The 24,240-nt window shown below is 50.4% G+C and overlaps 1 protein-coding gene across 3 annotated transcripts in view; it reads right to left on the bottom strand.

Annotated features, from left to right (window-relative positions):
- The window catches only part of LOC116938517 (uncharacterized), a 38,336-nt gene extending 17,289 nt beyond the window's left edge, over nt 1-21,047 (bottom strand). Inside the window, exons 1-2 of one of the 3 annotated variants that reach the window (XM_032945670.2) lie at nt 20,891-21,047; nt 752-877 (exon numbers count right to left, since the gene is read on the bottom strand). In XM_032945670.2, coding sequence (XP_032801561.2) covers nt 752-820 — 69 coding nt within the window. In that variant the 5' untranslated portion in view covers nt 821-877; nt 20,891-21,047. The other 2 variants (XM_076059835.1, XM_076059834.1) reach the window with 2 other exon arrangements.
- Between the last annotated feature and the right edge of the window lie 3,193 nt (nt 21,048-24,240).

Below are 24,240 nucleotides of genomic sequence, written 5' to 3' on the forward strand. Positions count from 1 at the left end.
GTCAGGTGAACCCTCCACACACACCTGGAGTTCAGGTGAACCCTCCACACACACCTGGAGGTCAGGTGAACCCTCCACACATACACCCATAGGTCAGGTGAACCCTCCACACACATCTGAAAGTCAGGTGAACCCTCCACACACACCTGGAGCTCAGGTGAACCCTCCACACACACCTGGAGGTCAGGTGAACCCTCCACACATACACCCGTAGGTCAGGTGAACCCTCCACACATACACCCGTAGGTCAGGTGAACCCTCCACACACACCTGGAGTTCAGGTGAACCCTCCACACACACCTGGAGGTCAGGTGAACCCTCCACACACATCTGAAAGTCAGGTGAACCCTCCACACACATCTGGAGGTCAGGTGAACCCTCCACACACATCTGGAGGTCAAGTGAAATCTTCACACACACCCGTAGGTCAAGTGAAATCTTCACACACACCCGTAGGTCAAGTGAAATCTTCACACACACCCGTAGGTCAGGTGAAATCTTCACACACATCTGGAGTTCAGGTAAAATCTTCACACACATCTGGAGGTCAGGTGCACCCTTTGCACACCTAAGGTCAAGTGAGGACATGGGAACCCACCACACACCTGGAGTTCAGGTGAACCGCCCAAACACACCTGGAGTTCTGGTGATCTCTACACACCCGGAGGACATGTGAACGCTCCACACTCTACTAGAGTTCAGGTGAACCCTCCACACACACCTGGAAGTTGGGGTGAAAACCTCTACGCACCTTGGAGAATGACGGTGGTGGCGGTGCCGCTGGCGGCGGCGGCGGCGGGGGTGGGGGAGGAGCCGGCATGGCTGTCTCTCAAAGAGAGGATTCTCCTCCAGTCGTGACGTCCCCACCCTGCGGTTCCTGTGACACGAAGCACGTGGGAAAGAGTTGGGGGCATAGAATCGTAAACAACATTGGATGCATAATAAAGGTTTTTGGGTTAGATCGCGTTTATTTATAAATGTGTCGTAACCCTCCACCACCCGACACGGCCAATCAGCAAAGAAAAGTGTCACGTTGACAAAAGACAAATAATTCACTACTTCAGCCCACCGGTGTGTTGAAGAGTTAATCCACATTTACAGTTTGAGTACGACGTTTCGCTGGTAAATACTTCCAGCATCATCGGGCAATTCGCCAGAATGGTAAAGCCCTCGCTTGCTTCCGGTTTTATATAGAGCAGAAGAGTGACGTCATCACTTAACTCATCAGGTGCAGTGATTAGAGGCGGAGGGGGGGGTAATGTAATTATATAATCGATTAGTAATCAGTCATTGGTTATGATTAGTAATGAGTTGTAGATTAGTAATTCTTTAAATCAAAATGTAACGTGTATTATTTAATAATACGCTTCCAGGCCGCACTGAGCCGGTAGCTGTCAGAGCGATTGAAGTTATTCTTGTTCCTCTCAATTTCAATGGATTCTCTAATTAGTCTTTGCCAGTAATAATTAGTTTTACACACCACTGCAACATTGTCAAAATCAATTGAGTGTCCTTGTTGACAAGCATGTTCTGCTCTCATTGGATGCGGCCGCGCGGGCCACACCGCAAACACGACCCCCCCCCCCCCCCCCCAGAAGCGGCGCACCCACGTGCTCATCAAACTAAAACCTCAGCGCATCCTGGATGGGAGCCAGACCGAGCATGCACCGTGGGGTTAAAAAATATCCGCTTGAGGATGAAACACCGGCACTTCGGAGCGTTACACAAAAGTGTTGTACAGTATTTTGCAAGGAATAGACTTGGCACTTAATGTGCAAGGCTAACAATAGGTTATCGAGCACAGCCAATAGGAGCAGAAGGAATGAAACGAGCATTTCAACATCGACAGAAATCAAATTGCAACCAAACCCTTGCCCATCGCGGCGGGAGTTACGTTCTTGAAAATTGCCGCAATCGGCAAATGTGAAAACTCGGGTCTTGTTCCCGGGTTCGTAATGCGGAACCCCCTCCCCTTTAGTTTCATGTTACCGTACATGAACCCCAAACATGAAACTGGAAGGTTTTTGTTTTTACATAATGCCTTTTCTACAGTCTTAAATATAACTAATATAGTCAATTTATGCAGTGGAGGGGGGGGGGCGGAAATGTCGTTGGAAAAATCGCAGGCAGCTTGAACCTCACTGCCTCTTCAATGGACGCTGGGGACAACACGTGACCTGTGACCCGCGATGGGCTGCATGGGAGACAATACGGTGTGTGCGGGGTTCTTCTGCGGCTGCATCATCTCGTGGTCAACCGCGAATGGTCGAGCCTACGGGGGAGCGATCGGCAAACTGTACCTCAAGAAATCTGGCGCGAATGGTCAAATGCGCGATGGGAAAACCTGCGATGGGCGAGGGATTTGATGCATTTGGTGATGCTGCTGCAATGGCAGTGGTACACAAGCACAATTAAACAACACATTGAGCATATCCGTCAACAGCATTGCCTTAAATTTTAAAATATATAAACGGTGACATTTCAAGCATTGACCCTTCTTCATCGTAACACAAACAACCATGTACTGTTGCTCACTGAATAAGAAAGAACAATTATGCGCACACAAGAATTCTGGAACACTCTCCAACGTGTTTGTCTTCGGAAGTATTTAATTAGCAGTGCGGAGGCCCATAATGGAGCTGTCAGGGCAACATGTATCTGCATATTTGCATACAGTGGCTTTTACTCTCACCGTCTCTTAGTTTTGAGCAACCCTCATAGTAACACAACGTAATTCTAAGCATTTGCTCTCATCAAATCATCATCATTTCGAGAGTATTCGTGCCCGCCCCCCCCCCCCCGTTATAGACGGACACAGCTGAACGCATTCAACCTTCTTTGGAAGGCTTTAATAGACCGTATTTGTAAGGCGTTTTTAAGTGGCAGATTAGTGAAGTGGTCGATGCGATCACCACTGACCACGTTTGTGCGAGGTCATTGGTTTTACTCCTGCTTTCGACCAGTTATTTATCAAACGGAAATTGCCCAAAGTTTAAAAATTGCTATGCAACGGACGTTGTGGGGAAAAAAAAAGTCTGTCGTGAAACGGAGTTGTATTATCTTCGACTTCATTATATTAACAATAATGTCACTTATCTAGGAAAGCCCTCAGCGAGAATACTGAACTGTGACTTTTGGATCATTCCTTTCACTTGAAGGGTGTAATTTGCATATCAGAAGATAAAAAGTCGGAAAAAAACCCCCCACATATGAGGGGAAAACATTCACAAGGTTTTTTCACAGAGATGCGTTCACAAAATCTGCCTGCTGCACTCCCATATCGCAGCCACCTCACAGCCGAAGCGCTGGATCACAGGGACGTGCCCACCGCGTTACTGGCGAGGTTGTACAGTCAAAAGACACAAATGTCAAAAAATAAAAAAATAAACCCCACAAATACTCTTTGGTTCTTTCGGTAAAGTCACGTAGAAAATTAAATCAAATAATAACACCCCTCCTGGCTGACCACGCTCCTCCAAAGAATGACACTGTTGGCTGTTGTGTTGGCCGGCTCTCTGTGTGTTGTGTTTCATTGCGTTTATAAGTTTACTATGTTTGTTCTTTCTCATTCATTCTTGCCTGATGATGGCTGCTTGTGTTGCAATCGAAACGTCGTATTATATTATTAGATTTTATTTTCTACGTGACTTTACCGAAAGAACCAAAGAGTAATTCTCCTGCAGTCACAAAAGCTTCGAATCTAGTTTGAACCCACGAATAATTAAATATAAAAGTGATAAAGGGCCATTACCCTTGCCTATGTTGCAACAGTAAGAGTGAGAGTAAGCCTCCATCGGTTTCACCTTACATTCATAATGACTTACAACTGAATTCAAGTAAAAAAAAGATACCTCGTAATAGCCTGAAAATACTATTTGGGAAAGTGCTGTTCACGAGCACTTATGAAGGCTGGCACGGCACACGAGGGGGTGGGTGGCCAGCACCAAGCCCGGCCGCCTTTGTCTCCCTAGTGGCGATGTTTACACACCGCACCAGATACTCACTGGAGGCTGAGTCGACATAGGGGAGTCCCAGGACCAGTTGAGATAATCTCCACTGGTGTTGACCATGAGGGCGAATCAAACTCAGGTCGCCGGGTTTGTCGTGCAGCATGCTAACCTCTCAACACTACCGCTCCGCACAATTAAAGGTACAGTGCACACACAGCAACACATGGAACAGAACACACGCAACGTTAAGAGACGCGCTTTTTACGAACGAGGACACAAAAATGCGGGTCAAGAGCAAGTCTCTGTCTCTACGGTCGGTGGTCGAGACTAACGATGGAGTCGCAGCCACAAGGTGTGGAAACACGGCCCCGGCAGGACGGCATCCGTGGAGACGGAGCGATAAAAGAGCTCCTGTGGCGTGGCAGCTGAACGGATTGGCGCGAGGCCACGAGAGGCGACGACGACCACAACGAAGGGAGGCCCTCCGTCCAGCCCCGGGTAGATGGTGGCTGCGGACGCGCGAATCATTGCGGTGACTGCCGACTCAGCTACTGGCGGGCGCCCGCGTTAGCTGCCGAGGGTGGAAAAACACCGAGGTGGTGGCAGCAGCAGCAGCGCACCCCGCCACAGGAAACCAACACTGGGAGAGCACCCAAGGTCGCAACTCAGCAGTGAGGGCCTTGAGGAGTCGCACACGGTGCAGCAGTCGACACCTGCCACACTCGACTGTACAGGGTGGCCCCGTCGGGCACAGTCGCAGGTAGAACGGTCACGCTCGAGTGATGTCTCCGCACAGTCAGACAGAACAGTCAGACTCAAGTGATGTTGCAGACAGTCGGACAGAACAGTCAGACTCAAGTGATGTCTCACACAGTCAGAACAGTCAGACTCAAGTGATGTCTCACACAGTCAGAACAGTCAGACTCAAGTGATGTCTCACAGTCAGACAGAACAGTTAGGCTCAAGTATTGTCTCACACAGTCAGACAGAACAGTCAGACTCAAGTGATGTCTCACACAGACAGAACAGTGAGACTCAAGTGATGTCTCAGACAGTCAGACAGAACAGTGAGACTCAAGTGATGTCTCAGACAGTCAGACAGAACAGTCAGACTCAAGTGATGTCTCACAGTCAGACAGAACAGTGAGACTCAAGTGATGTCTCACAGTCAGACAGAACAGTCAGACTCAAGTGATGTCTCAGACAGACAGAACAGTCAGACTCAAGTGATGTCTCACACAGACAGAACAGTCAGACTCAAGTGATGTCTCACACAGACAGAACAGTCAGACTCAAGTGATGTCTCACACAGACAGAACAGTCAGACTCAAGTGATGTCTCAGACAGTCAGACAGAACAGTCAGACTCAAGTGATGTCTCACAGTCAGACAGAATAGTCAGACTCAAGTGATATCTCACACAGACAGAATAGTGAGACTCAAGTGATGTCTCACAGTCAGACAGAACAGTCAGACTCTAGTGATGTCTCACACAGTCAGACAGAACAGTCAGACTCAAGTGATGTCTCACAGTCAGACAGAACAGTCAGACTCAAGTGATGTCTCACAGACAGAACAGTCAGACTCTAGTGATGTCTCACAGACAGAACAGTCAGACTCAAGTGATGTCTCACAGTCAGACAGAACAGTCAGACTCAAGTGATGTCTCACACAGTCAGAACCGTCAGATTCAAGTGATGTCTCAAACAGACAGAACAGTCAGACTCAAGTGATGTCTCACACAGTCAGACAGAACAGTCAGACTCAAGTGATGTCGCACAGTCAGACAGAACAGTCAGACTCAAGTGAAGTCTCACAGTCAGTCAGAACAGTCAGACTCAAGTGATGTCTCAGACAGTCAGAACAGTCAGACTCAAGTGATGTCTCACAGGCAGACAGAACAGTCAGACTCAAGTGATGTCTCACATAGACAGAACAGTCAGATTCAAGTGATGTCACACAGTCAGACAGAACAGTCAGACTCAAGTGATGTCTCACACAGACAGAACAGTCAGATTCAAGTGATGTCTCACACAGACAGAACAGTCAGACTCAAGTGATGTCTCACAGTCAGTCAGAACAGTCAGACTCAAGTGATGTCTCACAGTCAGACAGAACAGTCAGACTCAAGTGATTTCTCACACAGTCAGAACAGTCAGACTCAAGTGATGTCTCACACAGTCAGACTCAAGTGATGTCTCACAGTCAGACAGAACAGTCAGACTCAAGTGATGTCTCACAGTCAGACAGAACAATCAGATTCAAGTGATGTCTCACACAGACAGAACAGTCAGATTCAAGTGATGTCTCACACAGACAGAACAGTCAGACTCAAGTGATGTCTCACACAGTCAGAACAGTCAGACTCAAGTGATGTCGCACAGTCAGACAGAACAGTCAGACTCAAGTGATGTCTCACACAGACAGAACAGTCAGACTCAAGTGATGTCTCACAGTCAGACAGAACAGTGCGACTCAAGTGATGTCTCACAGTCAGACAGAACAGTCAGACTCAAGTGATGTCTCACACAGACAGGACAGTCAGACTCAAGTGACGTCTCACACAGTCAGAACAGTCAGACTCAAGTGATGTCTCACACTGGCGATGTTGTCAGAGTCAGTCTTTATGCACTGCGCCCCGTGGCCACACTCACGGGGCACTGTAGACACAAAAACTAACACAGGAAGCGAGCCCTAAAGCCCTCCCTCTGTCTGCTCTGTCGGCAGCAGCAGCAGCAGGGAAACTCATTGGGCAACAGCACCACACGGAAAGACATCGATTTGGTCGGAAAGTCACCGTGAAACACAAGGACAGAAGCAGCCTCGACAGTACACGAAACCGCTACACTCCCCGCCTCTTGAACCCTCCTGCGAGAGGTATCGGTGTGTGCGTGTTGAACGTCTTTCACACCACCGTACTTAGTAACCAAACCGTGCTTACAGGAGGTGCGGCGGTGGGGTCGCAGCAACAATATGAGGTGTAGTATCTCTGCTGGCACAAATGGCATTTATTACATCAAACTTTAAACGCTTGTTGAATTTGGGGGTTTGTTTTTGGTAACGCGCCCTGGGGCTGTACTCACTCAGCCTGTAGGGCGGCCACGCTCCAGTGCTGTATGGAAGAGAGGAAACAAATGAATTGGTTCCTACGGGGACAGCCTATGCCACACAAAAAAAATAGCTAAGAGCAAGGCTGAGCCTGGACTGTGCTTTGATGGGTGGTGACCATCGTGCACAACCAGGTTGTTGTCATAGGCAGCCGCTGTGGGGCAACACTGCCAGCAGAGGGCAAGTTGCAGCAACTCTCCGTTGTTGTTTGTTGTTGTACTGCACAACATGCTCCCAACATCTCTGCTCCTGCCGTGATAAACGCACGAATAGCCTCCACTTACCCGGCACGGCGTGGGGAGGCCATACCTCTCAACCCCTTACAGACCAATTCAGACATTATTGGTCACCCCGTGCCCTTATACACCTTAACGTTCATCCTACAAAGTCCCATCACAAGGGAGAAACACAAAGAGACAATGATATATTCATATTCTTAGTTCTTTCGGTAAAGTCACGTTGAAGGGAAACAATAAAATAATAAAATATATAAAACAATAAAAAATTCTCACGACGTTTCGACCATAACACAAACGGTCGTCATCAGATGTGTCGGTTTTTGTTTCCCTTCAACGTGACTTTACCGAAGGAACTAAGAATATGGATTACTGCAGTCACGAAAGCTTTAAATCAAGACAATTATATGTTTGCCCGTAGTGAAACGCCTGTAACGCCGTATGGACGTGAAAACTCAATTTCCCTGTACAAGAATACGGGGTAAACCGTATGGGTTGACACGGTATGGGAGGCCTTCATCCAGCAGTGGATAGACACAATGGGGGAGCTGGGCAGTACTCGCGCTCTAGGATGCAACGAAGATAATAAAACAATTACACGAGATGGGGATTTGTTTTTCTCTCTCTCTCTTTAAATGATAAATAACAGCGTTATGTTTTAAAAATGGAGTGTCGCACCACCGCCACACATCATCCCTCCGATTTCCAAACTCCATCGGATGAGCTCGCTAAGTTATTGTACTCAGATTGTAAATGTTGTGGCTTGGCTCTCCAATACACCGGTGTGCTGTACTAGTGACGAATTGACCACGTTCTGTTTACGTGACAACCCTTACTAGTTGGCTGTGTCGGGTGGTGGCGGGTTTTAACGACACATATTTACGGGATCTAACCCAAAAAACACTATTATGGAAGTTATTAATTACTAATAATACGTATAAATACCCAATGCAGTACTCTATAGCTTGGTTGCTACTGTACTGCAATGACATATACATAGGGCAGAATTACACGTTTAACAGCTAATGGCAATCCGCCCTGCTGCTAAAAAGGAACACGTGGCCTTAAAAAAAAGAATGAACTACCCCCCCTGAAGGCAATACAAGACACACGGAGTCACGCATGCAAATTTAATTCATGTAAATAATATAAACTTTGGATATAAGACGCACACAGCACCCTACCCTCCGACTATACGGCACACACTAAGACGGTCGACAGGTTCAAAACAAACACTCACGCACACAGCCCCTCGCAGTGCCGTAGCTGAGACTCGGGTTTGGTTATCGGCATAACACGGGGCCGTATACCTGTCAACCCCTTACCAGTGGCTACCTTATTAGACCAATTCAGACCTCATTGGTCACCCCGTGTCCTTATAAATTTCAACGTCCACCTTACAAAGTCCCATCACAAGGGAGAAACACAGACACACTTTTTTTTACACAATTCCCCTGTACATGAATATTGGCAAACCGTACGGGTTGACGGGTATGTAGGAGAGGGGGGGGGGGCAAAAGGGCAGAATCAGAAGCACCATTGACACTGGAGGAATCCGATGAGCTATGAAGCTCTTTTCCCCCCGACAACACGAAAGGACACACACAGAGTACTGTGCTGTAGAGCACACACACGCGGATAGACCACAAAGACAAACACCCCCCCCCCCGTATAGCCTTAACAGATTGTTGGGGCAAGAGCTGTTCGCGAGCACTTATGAATCAGAATCAGAAAGGGTTTTATTCGCCATGAAAGTTCACACAGACACGGAATTTACTTTGGCAGGATGGTGCATACATTCAACATATCGGAATCTAAAATCTTAAATAAGTGGTAAACAAGTCTTACTATAATAAGGGTTCAAAGTCTAACTAACACCAAGGGGCTAAAGTATATAAAATTGAATATATGAAGGCCGGCACGGCACACGAGAGGGAGGTAGGTGGAAAGCATCACGCCCGGCCGCCTTTGTCTCCCCAGCGGCGATGTTGACACACCACACTAGGTACTCATTTGAGGCTGAGTCGACCTAGGGGAGGCCCAGGACAGGTTCAGATATGGTCGCGACCGGGAATAGGCTACGCACACACACACACAGCAATGGCTCGCACACTTCACCCCACCGCCCCTCTAGCAGTGGAGTAAACAACAACAGTGGAGTAAACAACAACAGTGGAGTAAACAACAACAACAGTGGAGTAAACAACAACAACAGTGGAGTAAACAACACCAACAGTGGAGTAAACAACAACAGTGGAGTAAACAACAACAGTGGAGTAAACAACAACAACAGTGGAGTAAACAACACCAACAGTGGAGTAAACAACAACAGTGGAGTAAACAACAACAGTGGAGTAAACAACAACAACAGTGGAGTAAACAACAACAACAGTGGAGTAAACAACAACAGTGGAGTAAACAACAACAACAGTGGAGTAAACAACAACAGTGGAGTAAACAACACCAACAGTGGAGTAAACAACAACAGTGGAGTAAACAACAACAACAGTGGAGTAAACAACAACAACAGTGGAGTAAACAACAACAGTGGAGTAAACAACACCAACAGTGCAGTAAACAACAACAGTGGAGTAAACAACAACAGTGGAGTAAACAACAACAACAGTGGAGTAAACAACAACAACAGTGGAGTAAACAACAACAGTGGAGTAAACAACAACAACAGTGGAGTAAACAACAACAGTGGAGTAAACAACAACAACAACAGTGGAGTAAACAACAACAGTGGAGTAAACAACAACAGTGGAGTAAACAACAACAACAGTGGAGTAAACAACAACAACAGTGGAGTAAACAACACCAACAGTGGAGTAAACAACAACAGTGGAGTAAACAACAACAGTGGAGTAAACAACAACAACAGTGGAGTAAACAACACCAACAGTGGAGTAAACAACAACAGTGGAGTAAACAACAACAACAGTGGAGTAAACAACAACAACAGTGGAGTAAACAACAACAGTGGAGTAAACAACACCAACAGTGCAGTAAACAACAACAGTGGAGTAAACAACAACAACAGTGGAGTAAACAACAACAACAGTGGAGTAAACAACAACAACAGTGGAGTAAACAACAACAACAGTGGAGTAAACAACAACAACAGTGGAGTAAACAACAACAACAGTGGAGTAAACAACAACAACAGTGGAGTAAACAACAACAGTGGAGTAAACAACAACAACAACAGTGGAGTAAACAACAACAGTGGAGTAAACAACAACAACAGTGGAGTAAACAACAACAGTGGAGTAAACAACAACAACAGTGGAGTAAACAACACCAACAGTGGAGTAAACAACAACAGTGGAGTAAACAACAACAGTGGAGTAAACAACAACAACAGTGGAGTAAACAACACCAACAGTGGAGTAAACAACAACAGTGGAGTAAACAACAACAACAGTGGAGTAAACAACAACAACAGTGGAGTAAACAACAACAGTGGAGTAAACAACACCAACAGTGCAGTAAACAACAACAGTGGAGTAAACAACAACAGTGGAGTAAACAACAACAACAGTGGAGTAAACAACAACAGTGGAGTAAACAACAACAACAGTGGAGTAAACAACAACAACAGTGGAGTAAACAACAACAGTGGAGTAAACAACAACAGTGGAGTAAACAACAACAACAGTGGAGTAAACAACAACAGTGGAGTAAACAACAACAACAGTGGAGTAAACAACAACAGTGGAGTAAACAACAACAGACGGCGATAGACAGCCTCCTGCCACGGTCGGGTCTCCCACTCCTCACCACCACGACGAGGCAGCACAGATTCTGTATCGCCACTTCCCTGGGGTGCCCTCGCGGGGCAGCAGTAACTCGGGCACACAGAGCCCCCCCCCTCTGGACAGTGCGGCCCACCCCTCTGGACAGTGCTGCCTCCACCCCCCCCCCCCTCTGGACAGTGCTGCCTCCCCCCCCCCTCTTGACAGTGCGGCCCCCCCCCTCTGGACAGTGCTGCCTCCCCCCCCCTCTGGACAGTGCTGCCTCCCCCCCCCTCTGGACAGTGCGGCCCCCCCCCTCTGGACAGTGCTGCCTCCCCCCCCCCCCTCTGGACAGTGCTGCTTCCCCCCCCCCCTGGACAGTGCTGCCTCCCCCCCCTCTGGACAGTGCTGCCCCCCCCCCTCTGGACAGTGCGGCCCCCCCCCCTCTGGACAGTGCTGCCTCCCCCCCCCCTCTGGACAGTGCTGCCTCCCCCCCCCCCTCTGGACAGTGCTGCCTCCCCCCCCCTCTGGACAGTGCTGCCTCCCCCCCCCTCTGGACAGTGCGGCCCCCCCCCTCTGGACAGTGCTGCCTCCCCCCCCCCCTCTGGACAGTGCTGCCTCCCCCCTCCCCCCCCCCCCTGGACAGTGCTGCCTCCCCCCCCTCTGGACAGTGCTGCCTCCCCCCCCCCTCTGGACAGTGCTGCATCCCCCCTCCCCCCCCTCTGGACAGTGCTGCCTCCCCCCCCCCCCTCTGGACAGTGCTGCATCCCCCCTCCCCCCCCCTCTGGACAGTGCTGCCTCCCCCCCCCCCCCCCTCTGGACAGTGCTGCCTCCACCCCCCCCTGGACAGTGCTGCCTCCCCCCCCCTCTGGACAGTGCTGCCTCCCCCCCCCCTGGCCAGTGCTGCCTCCCCCCCCCCTCTGGACAGTGCTGCCTCCCCCCCCCTCTGGACAGTGCTGCCTCCCCCCCCCCTGTTGACAGTGCGGCCTCCCTCCCCCCCTCTGGACAGTGCTGCCTCCCCCCCCCCTCTGGACAGTGCTGCCTCCCCCCCCCTCTGGACAGTGCGGCCCCCCCCCCCTCTGGACAGTGCTGCCTCCCCCCCCCCCTCTGGACAGTGCTGCTTCCCCCCCCCCTGGACAGTGCTGCCTCCCCCCCCCTCTGGACAGTGCTGCCCCCCCCCCCTCTGGACAGTGCGGCCCCCCCCCCTCTGGACAGTGCTGCCTCCCCCCCCTCTGGACAGTGCTGCCTCCCCCCCCCCTCTGGACAGTGCTGCCTCCCCCCCCCCTCTGGACAGTGCTGCCTCCCCCCCCCTCTGGACAGTGCGGCCCCCCCCCTCTGGACAGTGCTGCCTCCCCCCCCTCTGGACAGTGCTGCCTCCCCCCTCCCCCCCCCCCTGGACAGTGCTGCCTCCCCCCCCTCTGGACAGTGCTGCCTCCCCCCCCCCTCTGGACAGTGCTGCATCCCCCCTCCCCCCCCCTCTGGACAGTGCTGCCTCCCCCCTCCCCCCCTCTGGACAGTGCTGCCTCCCCCCCCCCCCTCTGGACAGTGCTGCCTCCACCCCCCCCTGGACAGTGCTGCCTCCCCCCCCCTCTGGACAGTGCTGCCTCCCCCCCCCCTGGACAGTGCTGCCTCCCCCCCCCCTCTGGACAGTGCTGCCTCCCCCCCCCTCTGGACAGTGCTGCCTCCCCCCCCCCTGTTGACAGTGCGGCCTCCCCCCCCCCCTCTGGACAGTGCTGCCTCCCCCCCCCCTCTGGACAGTGCTGCCTCCCCCCCCCCCTCTGGACAGTGCTGCCTCCCCCCTCCCCTCTGGACAGTGCTGCCTCCCCCCTCCCCTCTGGACAGTGCTGCCTCCCCCCTCCCCTCTGGACAGTGCTGCCTCCCCCCCCCCCTCTGGACAGTGCTGCCTCCCCCCTCCCCTCTGGACAGTGCTGCCTCCCCCCTCCCCTCTGGACAGTGCTGCCTCCCCCCCCCTCTGGACAGTGCTGCCTCCCCCCTCCCCCCCTGTTGACAGTGCGGGGCTCTGTGCCCCACACAGACAGCGAGAGACGGGCTATTATTATTGTTATTATTGTTGTTGCTATTAAGCGACGAGCCTCCGCGAGCGCCGCTCCCGGGGGCGTCCGCCGCGGGGGAATTCCTGGACAGGAAGCGAGGAGCGAGCCGCGCTCGCTGCTCCTCATTAATGGACAGTTCGCCCCCAGCAGGACACGGGGGCAAGGGGCGATGCGCGACTCCCAGCGTCGGGCGCGATCGCACGAGGAGCAGCAGCAGCAGCAGCGGCGGACCCCGTGGTTGGCGGCTGTCGTACGGCACCACGCACGGACGCGCCCCCTGTGCTGCTACGTCCCATCCCACCAGCGAAATCTGCACTCTGCTGAGCTCATCAGCAGTGGCAACGATACAACTTCGTTCTGTTGTAGCCGTGGACCCACAAACCCTCCATTACCCCCCCGCCCGCCCGCCACTACGCCAGGGTTGTGCTTTGTTCTGCCGGTCACGAGTAGCGTTGTCGTCATATCGTTTTGTCACGACACGATTATGATGTTCGCGATATCGGTTTCACCATAACTTTTGTGATTGTACGTCACAGGTCTACTGCTTTGTTGTTTGTGGCTTGCTGGACTTCAAGTACGGATAAGGATGACTTAAGCGTTCTTCAACTGCAGATTACTCAACGCAAATGATGTCTCTCAAGTCTTCGAATCGCTGCGATTTGACAATCTATAACGCTCCACAGCTCGCAAGCTGTCAGTTACACAAGAAATAATCAACGTAACTTCTACTGTGCAATGGTCTAGGCTTACTGCAGCTTTTCATGCAGGAAAACAAGCATGCCTAAACAGGTAAAACATCTATCCAGTATAAAACTTTATTTTGCTGAGCAAGTTATGAGATATGCTGTGAAAAGCTAATCTCTTGGAATTGCCGCGCGAGCACTGATCATCTCCTTCGCGACGTTTCGCCTCCCGCGTCGGAGGCATCTTCAGGCAGTTATGAGATGTGAAAACCTGCATCAATATACCGTGTGCCTTCGTAAATGTACCACTATCGCGACGGACCATGTTATCGCACGACACACGAGCGAAGTAGTATCGCCACACCGCGGCGAGCACAGTCAGGAGGGGCCTGCCGAGCAATATCGACCAGTGGCACCGGTGACACGCCGGGCAACGTGATCATCGCATTGATTTGTGAGCAATTTGCACGGAAGGACAAAAAAAAATATCGCCCCGAACAGAAGACAGATACAACGAGACTGAATTTACATCAGTCGCCTCCGGTATATACACACACGTTGTGCAACGATCAATTGTGGATGTAAACGCCAAATGAATTCGCTCCTAGAAAGAATCCCATTTATGAATGTCAACCACGTCCAACTCTGCTCAATCCAGTTACACACAGCGAGAAGCACACAATGCGAGAAATTAAAAACGACAAAGTATGTAACGATGCACTCCTGCTGTATTAGTGCGTATCATAGCCTCCAGGATCGATACAAGCAGTACCACATTTTCGGAAGTCAGCGCTGGTATAAGTCTGACTATCCTTTGCCATAGGAATGTGGAATTTTCGCTGCTGGCTTAGAGCCGCCCAAAGGGATGCTCACCTCGCGAGGTTGGTGGATTAGGGAGACACTGAGTGTGTTTATGAACACGTCACGATCCCATCTCCCAGCCACACAGTACACGGTGGTCCACAGCAGGACACATGGATCTACTAAATTCTGAACAGAATTCATGATCAACATGGGCTCTGAATTATGACTTGAGGATCGTCAGTCCAACGCAAGCCGCAATCGTTCATCGCCACCGCAGATTTATAGTAACAGCAGTATGTGGGAGCTTCACTACTCGCTGGGTGCTGGTGCTCCTATACGTTTACAGTCATCGCATATATCACAAACTGGCATGCACTGAAAAGCACCATAGACGTTAAATTATGACTACGTGAGAAAAACATAGGCAAGCCAAACGCGTTCGCGCGACTGTTAAGACGAGTGGGCTTGGGTGAACGTGTCACTGGAGTGAATGGCTGCTGCTGCTGCTGGTTCAGACAAATGAAGGAGTGGTAAGCCAAAATGAGAGAGCGCGTCCGACAGGCTTGTTTGTCGCTGTGGAGATGGAGCGATTCCATCGGCTGGTGCGCAGCGGCTGGATCGACTGTTGCACAAGCGGGGACGTCCAGGTATAGGCGGCAGCTTTGGCAGGTTCTCATTCAGCGGTGGATAGAGCACGGCTCAAAAATGATGATCATGACAATGAATGTACCGTCAATAATACCAAACACATTGTTGCATTTAAAAATACTGTACGACGAAGAAATAATTTTGTTTTAATTTGACATGTTCACGGCGGAGTCGTCGTGACAGGTCAATATTTCCCCACCGCAAAGGGCATTCGGTAAATGCCACCATTTACATCGTGATCATCACCATCTTTTGTATTACCTGATAGATGGGGTGGGGGGGGCCTTATGCAAGCGTAAAACCAAGTCCCGAAGCGCCACCGTGATCTCAAGCGAGGTGTCCTCCCGTGCTCGTTAATGACGACGACCTCCAGATGTTGCGCGTCAAACCGGAGATCTCTCTTGCAAACGACGGCCCAACGATCACAGCAGTGGTGGTGCAGGCGGAGCGGCAGCCATGTACAAAATCCACTCTCTGTTCCTTCCTTTAAGGTTTCCACATCCTTAAACAGTTTCCTGTTTCCTTACACTGTTGTGCCACTTCAGTAGATTTTAATTTAAACACTTGTTTGGCTGTTGCTAGTGAAAATAAAAGCGTGTTGAATGGTTGGGCTGTTACAGCACTTCTCCTCGCCGGGGTGAATGACAAATTCACGTGCACTGTATAGATGCCCCCCCCCTCCATCTATGAGCAAATCGCTTGGAACGTGCTCGAATTTGTCAGAAGGTCAAGCAGTGTTGATTCTGCCGTGGGCATCGTAAAGCAACGCGGCGGTATCCGTTGTTGTACAGTACTGCTATGCTCCCATGCCATCAGCAACCCACACTCACCAGCATGGTAGGGTATGGTCAAATAACACCCCCCCCCCGGGAGTGGATTGACGTAATTATGCAGTCTCATACATTTTTAAAGACGCGTTGAGAAAAATGTGAAAAATGAACGACATTCATCCTCATTCCCTGCTTGTAACAAACTGTAATGTTTTTTTAAATAAATGAAACACATGCAATTGGAATGAATAAAAACGCTCGGCCAGATTCTCAACCAGGTCACAGGCACGCATGCAAGGAAGCAACACCCGGCGATATATATAGCTCGCTCTCGCATTTAGCCACCCTCAAAACTCCCAGTAAACAACACCAACCCCTCCCTCGGGCAGCCACGCAGACAATGTCAAAGACGATCGCCAACTCACGAATACATTACCTTCCACGAGCTGCTTTGCCGTGCGACGCAGGCCCTCGTGCCCCAAACGATGCCTGGCCTGCCACCTCCACGTCGTCGCCCACCCAGAAGACACTCCCTCGGCTCTCCGCCACAGTCCACGGACGGACGGTAGGACGGACGACCGACCGACCGGCCGACCAGCGGGGTTAGGGGCTGTGGTCGCAACGGAGGAGGGCCTCTCTCGAGGACCGTCAGAGTGACCAAAAGGGGCCGACCCCACGTCAGCAGCCGTCCACACCCCATGCGTCGGTACATAACAAAACGCTCAACGTTGCTTTCGCGCAGAAAGGCGCGCGGTGTGCAGAGGTATTTGATTACGGTGATTATATTACTGATAGCCTTGGGTAACGATAATGGGCTTGAATACCAAACGTGCCCGAAAGTATTCTTGATAAATATTTGTACGTACGTATGTATGCCGAACTTATTTCGCAACGTATGTAGCCAACCGTGTAACGCGCACAAACATCTCAAGCGACTTAGAATAAACATAGCGTACGTTTAATCGCTGTCGCACCTCAATCAAACATGTTGACCATAGCGGACGCAAGCAAATACGTGGCAGAGATTTCAGGGCCACCTTCACCAATCAGCTATGCTGCCCAACCATAAACGGTCACATTGCAATGCTGTCAGTGAGATACCCGTGAACAATATACTGGCTACATTCACCCACAAACACCACGACCGCAATAGTGTGCAATAACTTGCAGTGTTCACACCATTCAACATAAACATGGTCCCTTCCTTATCTTTAAAGAAAATAGAGATAAATGTTTCCTTTTCTAGCACTCATCTTCACAAATTACCAGCATCATGTCCGGTCTGGTTACTCAACTAACATTGTGAAATTTGGCAAATACTCTCAGTCCGGTACAGTAATTATTATTATGATCAGTTATTCACCGAAAAACACTGCAAATCTTGAAATGCTTCTCAGTATAGTACACAACTACAGTTGATATGCCAAAATGGGCCAGTCGTAGTAACAGTGCATGTGACTACTGATTTCCGGTTGACAAGTTTTTAATCTGAGCCCAGCCACTTCACATGTTCCGGAAGCATTGCCAAATAAAAGCTTATAAGAACTGGAGAAAATGTGATCGATCACTTGTGTTGGAGGAGAGAAAATATGAGTGGTTGTGGTCAAAAAGCAGTAGTTCTCCTCTCTGGGTAGGGGTGACAGGAAACGAGTCGCCACATGGTCACCTACGCTCAGTGGGGGGAGGATTCTCTGAAATCGAGAGAAAACGTCCTAAGAATAGCGAATGAAATCTAAAAATGAGTGTTCGTGTTGTCTGAGAACCATAAATCCTCGCCAGAAACAAAGAAGTGACACATCGTAAAATGACTACATGTATTCCACTTCCACAAAAGTGCAGGAAATTAATGAGAGTAGTGGCACTTTCTTGTGTACCACATTCGCATAAACATGTTGCGAATGGCCACTGTTGGCCACTGTGACCAATTTATTGACAAGTCTTGTCAACGCAGTTCTTTGGGCAGCGACCACACCACAGCTGGCATGCACAACATCATTGGACTGTTGCAGGTCATCCAAACATAACCAACACGGAGAGCTGGTGACGATCATACGCTTAAGTCAATCAATGGACTAAAAGTGGAAGAGTTCTTTTTTGGTCCATTATACTTGGGCCCCTGTAAAAATTGTTGGCCATCCCCAAATCCTGTCCCATGAAGGTGGGAAACCCCTACAAGACACGCCGAGCGCAGAAGTTAGATTATATTTTTTATCAACTACAGTACCTTGGTATTATTAATAATCGACTCATTGTTGGGACCTACTCCAGCGTTCTGTCGAGGTCGGCAAAGAAGCGAGCAGGTGCGGTTCCCGTCACGGGCTTCCCGCACTGCGCCTCATAAGTAACATGTGCTTGCAGCGTGCCCCAAGCTCACTTCCCATTGCAGAGATCCTTCATCCCAACCTCTGCCTACGACATGGCTCATGAAGGAGTGGCACATGTTTTATATTATTCTGATCTGACAAGATTCCTAAACAAATGTGCTCCAGGTCGGATCAATGTGGAAGCTGTGCACACCAAATGGTCTCCGGAACAAATACTATACAAGATTGCGGGGCATATTGCCATGAGACGGCTGTGTGTGTGTGTGCAATAAAACAACAACAAACACATATCTCCGCGTATCCTTTTTTCAGGCGGTCAAGGCAAGTGCTGTTAGCGAGCACCTATGAAGGCCAATACGACACAAACACGTGTCTCTACACGCATCCATGAACCAATAAACCCATTAGACGTGAACGCAGCAGCATGTGAATTGCCAATGGAAACTGAATAATTTGTTTGATTGATTTAACCCGAACAGACGACTTCACTGTTAGTTTTAAAATGTTACTAAGCAGTTTGTGTGTGTGTTGTGAAAAGCATAGCTTGTGCTATTTGTGCCCCCACATGCCTATCATTTATAAACGTGGCGAGCGTCTGATGTCCAGATGCTGGATCACCCACGCACACTGGGGCCTTCAAGCATGGCCATGTCTCTCCTTCACTTGAGTGCAAATCCCAACAAACACCCTGTGTTTACTCCAAGTCTCGGGAGAGGGTACACCCTGTGGTTCAGCACACTTTCTGTTTGTAGATACAGGCGCTTATTGCAGCCAATGATTTAAATGTTGCAGAACATCACCTTGAGCAGACTACTATAAGGGTGCAATCCGTCGCTGAAAAAAAATAGCCACGGGTGAATATTGAGGAGACCGCATCAGCAACAGTGTTCGATTGTCGCATTTAAAACCTGACACGAACACAGCTTCAACGGAGACGGAACACCTCCAGGTAGGTGGAGCTTAGAAATGGGATTTCTCCTCGGATTCTTCCCTCAGCTCCAAAGGTCATGGACCTCAACGCCTCAGTTTGAGATGGGGTTGGTGACCCAATCAGGTGTGGTGGCACACGCCTGTGACCCTAGGCTTCTGGAGGCAGAGGTTGGTGGTACAATATCGATATGAAACGACCCATCCCTACCCCCCCCCCCCCGACCGCATGAACCGCGTTGTGACCAAGACATGGCAGTACAACAAGTGGGTTTATGAGCCCATCTGCCCGGGACATTTTAGTGTGAGCCCATCGTTTTGCGGACACATCTGCCCGGGACATTTTAGTGTTAGCCCATCGTTTTGCGGACACATCTGCCCGGGACATTTTAGTGTTAGCCCATCGTTTTGCGGACACATCTGCCCGGGACATTTTAGTGGTAGCCCATCGTTTTGCGGACACATCTGCCCGGGACATTTTAGTGTTAGCCCATCGTTTTGCGCAGGAGTGGGGAACGTCCGGCCCGCGGGCCGTACAAGGCCCGCGAAATCATTTGGTGTGGCCCTGCCAAGGCAACCGCAGGCGGGACTCGAAATTCAATAAATCTAGGAGAGCAAACTTGGCAAAGCAGTTGCGAGTAGCAACATCGTCAATACCAGCTAACATCATCACACGCCTCACCAAAGAGAAGCAGTTCCAGCCATCACATGAGGGGTGAGTTAATTAAATGTTTGAACACATATAACAGGCTAATTTTCAAGTTGATGATTTAGTATGGCCCCCGAATGATGTTATAAATATCCAAATGTCTCTTGGCAGAAAAAAAAGGTTCACCATCCCCCCCCCCCTGGTTTAGCGTGAGGATTCCTCCAGGTGCTCCGGATTCCTGCCTCACCAACACACCAAACAACCTACAAACGTAACCGTCCAAGCATCCCGACGCAGGACCCTCCTGAAAAGTCAGCACTGAGGCTAGGCGAGGTTTCCCGTATAAACACCCCACTTAACATTCCTGCAGATCTCACGAGAACAGGCGCTCGCTCTACACGCGATACTTTTTTTTTTTGACAGGGGGGGATGGATGGCTGGGTGGGTTGGGAGGCAAGAAGAGAAGCGAAGGACGATGGCCCAATTGACAGGCATCACGCGCAGGGCTTCAGCAACGTGAAGGATGAGGTGGGGGGCGCTTCGGGTACACAACGCGGTGCCGGGGCTCGGGTTCTGCTGTAGACCCCAGATAACCTGGAAGCCTCCATACTGCACAGTGACCCCGCACATCAGGCGTGCAAGCACACTCCACGCAACAGTCTATAGGGAACCGAAAGTGCGGAATGAGAGGCACTTTTAATATCAGAACAGAGACCCTAGACCCGGACCGGTCAACACCCCCGACACGCAGACGACACTTGAACTCGGGTTGCCCAGACTGTGTGTGTGTGTCCCCTGTACTTAACCAGCAAGTAACCAGACCCCCCACGGCTCGCGCGGTTCCTGCGGCGGCCCTGCCCGGCCCTGCCCGGCCCGGCCCGGCCCGCCGCGCGCGGCCGCGTCTGCCCGGCCCCGAACCGGCCGACAGCGACCGCCCCGGGCCGCCTCGGGTCGGCGGGGCCCTCTGTGGCCGCCCCCCCCCCACCCCCTGGGTCTCTTACCTCGCCTCGGGGCTCTTGCAGCCGGTCACAGCTCGCTCGCCTGCACGCTACCAACCACCTCCTCCTCCTCCTCCGGTTCCTCTCTGCGCTCCGTCACTGCTTGAGCCGCACTTTTGCGTGGCCACCGGCGCACAGACTACTGCCCTCTAGTGTGCAGGGCCTGGGACGGCCTGAAGGGTGATATCTGGAGCCCCCTGGTGGTGATGTCTGGAGAGCCCCCCCTAGTGGTGAGGTCTGAGGTACTTCCTCTTAGTGCTGAGTTCTGGAGCCCCCTAGTGGTGAGATCTGAGGTCTCTAGTGGTGAGATCTTGAGGTCTCTGGTGGTGAGGTCTGAGTTACCCCTTAGTGGTGAGGTCTGGGTTACTTCCCCTTAGTGGTGAGGTCTGGAGCCCCCTAGTGGTGAGGTCTGAGGTCTCTGGTGGTGAGGTCTGGGTGTCCCCTGGTGGTGAGATCTGAGGTCTCTGGTGGTGAGGTCTGGGCTACTATCCCTTAGTGGTGATGTCTGGAGACCCCCCCCCCCCTAGTGGTGAGATTTTGAGGTCTCTGGTGGTGAGGTCTGGGTTACTACCCCTTAGTGGTGAGTTCTGGAGACCCCCTAGTGGTGAGATCTGAGGTCTCTGGTGGTGAGGTCTGGGTGCCCCAAAGTGGTGAGGTCTGGAACCCCCAAGCGATGAGGTCTGACGTCTCTGATGGTGAGGTCTGGGTTCTCTGGTGGTAAGGTCTGGGTTACTACCCCTTAGTGGTGAGTTCTGGAGCCCCCGGGTAGTGAGATCTGATGTCTCTGTTGGTGAGGTCTGGGCTACTACCCTTTAGTGCTGGGTTATGGAGCCCCCTAGTGGTGAGATCTGAGGTCTCTGGTGGTGAGATCTGGGTGTCCCCTGGTGGTGAGATCTGAGGTCTCTGGTGGTGAGGTCTGGGTGCCCCCTGGTGGTGAGATCTGAGGTCTCTGGTGGTGAGATCTGAGGTCTCTGTTGTTTAGGTCTGGGTGCCCCAAAGTGGTGAGATCTGAGGTCTCTGGTGGTGAGGTCTGGGTGCCCCCTGGTGGTGAGATCTGAGGTCTCTGGTGGTGAGGTCTGGGTGCCCCAAAGTGGTGTGGTCTGGAACCCCCAAGTGATGAGGTCTGACGTCTCTGGTGGTAAGGTCTGCCCCTCTGACGACGAGGTTTTATGTCTCTGGTGGTGAGGTCTGGGTTCTCTGGTGGTAAGGTCTGGGCCCACCCCCCACCCTGACGACGAGGTTTTATGTTCCTGGAGGTGAGGTTTGGGATTCTCGTGACGTGACGTCTGATGTCCCATGGTGATGGGAACTGTCACCCTGTATTCTTGGTTCTTTCGGTAAAGTCACGTAGAAGTGAAACAATAACATGATAAAAATATAAAACAATACAATTCTCACGACGTTTCGACTGCAACACAAGCAATCATATTCTTAGCTCTTTCGGTAAAGTCACGTTGAAGGGAAACAATAAAATAATAAAATATATAAAACAATAAAAATTCTCACGACGTTTCGACCATAACACAAACGGTCGTCATCAGGTGATGACGACCGTTTGTGTTATGGTGATGTCTGTCGTCATCAGGTGATGACGACCGTTTGTGTTATGGTCGAAACGTCGTGAAATTTTGTATTGTGTTTTTATATATTTTATTATTTTATTGTTTCCCTTCAACGTGACTTTACCGAAAGAGCTAAGAATATGAATTACTGCAGTCACGAAAGCTTTAAATAAAAAATAAGCAATCATCATCAGGTGTGAAAACCACATCAGGTGTGAAAACCACACCTGATGATGATTGCTTGTGTTGCAGTCGAAACGTCGTGAGAATTGTATTGTTTTATATTTTTATTCTTTTATTGTAAAGATTCTGATATACGTGGCTGACTTCAACCAATGGCGGAGCCAGTATTTTCAGGTAGGGGTGGGAGGCAACCCCTCCAGCAATGAAAAATGATAGAGGAATTGTTAGTAAGTAAGGAGTTGTTAGTAAGTAAGGAGTTGTTGGTAAGTAAGGACTTGTCCCTTGCTTTTTATTCGACGCGTGTTGCGGCGATGGCGCAGCCATCGATCGAGGGTCGAATTCAAACCGCGTGGTGTGATCGGCATCGCGCTCGCTGAAGGTGAATGCCTTTGGAGAAGTCGTGTACTGTATACACAACTGCGCACAATTCTGTGAGTCACTTTTAACCGCTTTGCCGTTACTTATTGCCAATTATGGACTCAGGCTATTGTCCTATCATCTTATAGAGTCCCTGGCACGTAATAATATGCTACACAGTGGCAGTGGGGGTCGCAAAATGCCGATTTATTACTAACAAACCCCAATGATCCGATCGAAATTAGGGTTTCGATCGGATCATTGGGGGGGGGGGGCACGTGCCACCCCCCCCCCCGCTGGCTCCGCCAGTGACTTCAACAGCTCATCGAGCAAACATGCAGATGACATAGCCCTTGCTTCACAGGGCACAGACCTCGAGAATATTGCCAATACGGTACTCGACAACAGCTGATCCGTTATTGGAGGCATATTTCCGTCGTTGTAGACTGACCAAATCCCTATAAACTACCACAAGCGCTTTCCACCAGAACAATCATGCAGCAAATGTCACCTTTGATGTGACCTTCTGTGGTAGCTCAGTGCGCTATGACCCCACTCCATGATGTCCAGGGGTTTTCATGGATAGAAGCCTGTCCTTCAAGCCCCACATAAAACAGAACTGTGAAAAGACCAAATCAAGAATTACCCTACTATAGAAGTGTGCAAGAAATACCTGGGGAATCGCGTTGGCGATATGTTATCTGCCTCGCCTCGTACTCAGGAGGTCTTGGGTTCAATCCTCACCTTGACTCCTGCTGTATATTTGGAGTTTGCGTGTCTCACTCCCGTGGTTCACGTGGCTTTTTCTCCGTGTCCCCCGGATTTTACCTCCTCATTTAGAAACATGCGTTTAGAGTATTTGACTACGATACATTTCCACGTGATAAGCCACTTCGTTTGAGCTCTAATTTGTGGCCAGGCCGCTTCTGACAAAAGCAATATACCTCAGTGGGCCATACCTGGTAAAATATAAAATAGTTCAGTTTTAGTTTATGTGCTGCGAACCGCCACCCTATCACTTACCTACTCAGTGCACTCCAGCCTGGTCCAGGAGCTCTTATACAAAACTGGTAGATGCACAATTCAATAACGCAATGCGCCTCATAATTAAAACACTGTAACTGACACCTTCCTTCCCCTGGTTACCTATTCTGGCAAACAGTCTGCCACAAAATGTCCGCAGAGACACGCAAACTGCAAGGGAGTTTACACGTGTTCTACAGTGTATTGGCATACGCAAGAATACAAGCA

This window comes from Petromyzon marinus, chromosome 4, assembly GCF_048934315.1.
Source record: "Petromyzon marinus isolate PM22_M1 ecotype Great Lakes invasive population chromosome 4, UKy_Petmar_22M1.pri1.0, whole genome shotgun sequence".
NCBI classification, from domain to species: domain Eukaryota; kingdom Metazoa; phylum Chordata; class Hyperoartia; order Petromyzontiformes; family Petromyzontidae; genus Petromyzon; species Petromyzon marinus.